This window comes from Chiloscyllium plagiosum, unplaced genomic scaffold (genome assembly GCF_004010195.1).
Source record: "Chiloscyllium plagiosum isolate BGI_BamShark_2017 unplaced genomic scaffold, ASM401019v2 scaf_47719, whole genome shotgun sequence".
Classification (NCBI taxonomy): Eukaryota; Metazoa; Chordata; class Chondrichthyes; order Orectolobiformes; family Hemiscylliidae; genus Chiloscyllium; species Chiloscyllium plagiosum.
The window spans coordinates 1-2,627 of NW_025197680.1; the positions used below are offsets into that span (position 1 = coordinate 1).

Here is a 2,627-nt window from a genome sequence, read left to right on the forward strand (position 1 = left end):
CAGTATTGCTGAGGGAGGTTTACTCTGGGATGGGAGTATTGCTGAGAGAGGTTTACACACGGATGGCAGTATTGCTGAGGGAGGTTTACACTGGGATGGCAGTATTGCTGAGGGAGGTTTACACTGGGACGGCAGTATTGCTGAGCGAGGTTTACACAGGGATGGCAGTAGAGCTGAGAGAGGTTTACACTGGGATGGCAGTGTTGCTGAGGGAGGTTTACACTGGGATGGGAGTATTGCTGAGAGGTTTATACTGGGATGGCATTATTGCTGAGAGAGGTTCACACGGATGGCAGTATTGCTGAGAGAGGTTTACACTGAGATGGCAGTAGAGCTGAGAGAGGTTTACACTGGGATGGCAGTGTTGCTGAGGGAGGTTTACACAGGGATGGCAGTATTGCTGAGTGAGGTTTACACTGAGATGGCAGTATTACTGAGTGAGGTTTACAGTGGGATGGCAGTATTGCTGAGAGAGGTTTACACAGGGATGGCAGTATTGCTGGGGGAGGTTACACTGGGATGGCAGTATTGCTGAGTGAGGATTACACAGGGATGGCAGTATTGCTGAGGGAGGTTTACACTGGGATGGCAGTATTGCTGAGGAAGGTTTACCCTGAGATGGCAGTATTACTGAGTGAGGTTTACAGTGGGATGGCAGTATTGCTGAGGGAGGATTATACTGGGATGGCAGTATTACTGAGCGAGGTTTATACTGGGATGGCAGTATTGCTGAGAGAGGTTTACACTGGGATGGCAGTATTGCTGAGTGAGGTTTACACTGGGATGGCAGTATTGCTGAGAGAGGTTTACACTGGGATGGGAGTATTGCTGAGAGAGGTTTACACTGGGATTGCAGTATTACTGACAGAGGTTTACACTGAGATGGCAGTATTACTGAGTGAGGTTTACACTGGGATGGCAGTATTGCTGAGAGAGGTTTACACTGGGATGGGAGTATTACTGAGAGAGGTTTACACTGGGATGGCAGTATTGCTGAGTGAGGATTACACTGGGATGGCAGTATTGCTGAGTGAGGATTGCACAGGGATGGCAGTATTGCTGAGGGAGGTTTACACTGGGATGGCAGTATTGCTGAGGGAGGTTTACACTGAGATGGCAGTATTACTGAGTGAGGTTTACAGTGGGATGGCAGTATTGCAGAGGGAGGATTATACTGGGATGGCAGTATTACTGAGCGAGGTTTATACTGGGATGGCAGTATTGCTGAGAGAGGTTTACACTGGGATGGCAGTATTGCTGAGTGAGGTTTACACTGGGATGGCAGTATTGCTGAGGGAGGTTTACACTGTGATGGCAGTATTACTGAGTGAGGTTTACACTGGGATGGCAGTATTGCTGAGGGTGGATTATACTGGGATGGCAGTATTGCTGAGCGAGGTTTATACTGGGATGGCAGTATTGCTGAGAGAGGTTTACACTGGGATGGGAGTATTGCTGAGAGGTTTATACTGGGATGGCATTGCTGAGAGAGGTTCAACCTGGGATTGCAGTATTGCTGAGGGACGTTTACACTGGGATGGGAGTATTGCTGAGGGAGGTTTACACTGAGACGGCAGTATTGCTGAGTGAGGTTTACACTGGGATGGCAGTATTGCTGGGGGAGGTTTACACAGGGATGGCAGTATTGCTGAGAGAGGTTTATACTGGGATGGCAGTATTGCTGAGAGAGGTTTACATAGGGATGGCAGAATTGCTGAGAGAGGTTTACACTGGGATGGCAGTATTGCTGAGTGAGGATTACACAGGGATGGCAGTATTGCTGAGGGTGGTTTACACTGGGATGGCGGTATTGCTGAGAGAGGTTTACACTGGGATGGCAGTATTGCTGAGAGAGGTTTACACTGGGATGGCAGTATTGCTGAGAGAGGTTTGTACTGGGATGGCAGTATTGCTGAGAGAGGTTTACACTGGGATGGCAGTATTGCTGAGCGAGGTTTACACAGGGATGGCAGTATTGCTGAGAGTGGTTTACACTGGGATGGCAGTATTGCTGAGAGGTTTACACTGGGATGGGAGTATTGCTGAGAGAGGTTTACACTGGGATGGCAGTATTGCTGAGTGAGGTTTATACAGGGATGGCAGTATTGCTGAGAGAGGTTTACACTGGGATGGCAGTATTGCTGAGAGAGGTTCATACAGGGATGGCAGTATTGCTGAGAGAGGTTTACACTGGGATGGCAGTATTGCTGAGAGAGGTTTATACAGGGATGGCAGTATTGCTGAGTGAGGATTACACAGGGATGGCAGTATTGCTGAGGGAGGTTTACACTGGAATGGCGGTATTGCTGAGAGAGGTTTACACTGGGATGGCAGTATTACTGAGTGAGGTTTACAGTGGGATGGCAGTTTTGCTGAGGGAGGTTTATACTGGGATGGCAGTATTGCTGAGTGAGGTTTACACTGGGATGGCAGTATTACTGAGTGAGGTTTACAGTGGGATGGCAGTATTGCTGAGGGAAGTTTATACTGGGATGGCAGTATTGCTGAGGGAGGTTTACACTGGGATGGCAGTATTGCTGAGTGAGGATTACACAGGGATGGCGGTATTGCTGAGAGAGGTTTACACTGGGATGGCAGTATTACTGAGTGAGGTTTACACTGGGATG

At 48.6% G+C, this 2,627-nt stretch overlaps 1 protein-coding gene across 1 annotated transcript; it reads left to right on the forward strand.

Moving 5' to 3' along the window:
* Positions 1 to 908: 908 nt before the first annotated feature.
* LOC122545950 lies at positions 909 to 2,329 on the forward strand. Its single transcript, XM_043684811.1, has 2 exons — positions 909 to 1,431; positions 1,724 to 2,329. The coding sequence occupies exons 1-2, from the start codon at positions 916 to 918 to the stop codon at positions 2,081 to 2,083; spliced, it is 876 nt and encodes a 291-aa protein (XP_043540746.1). The 5' UTR covers positions 909 to 915; the 3' UTR covers positions 2,084 to 2,329.
* Positions 2,330 to 2,627: the final 298 nt, after the last annotated feature.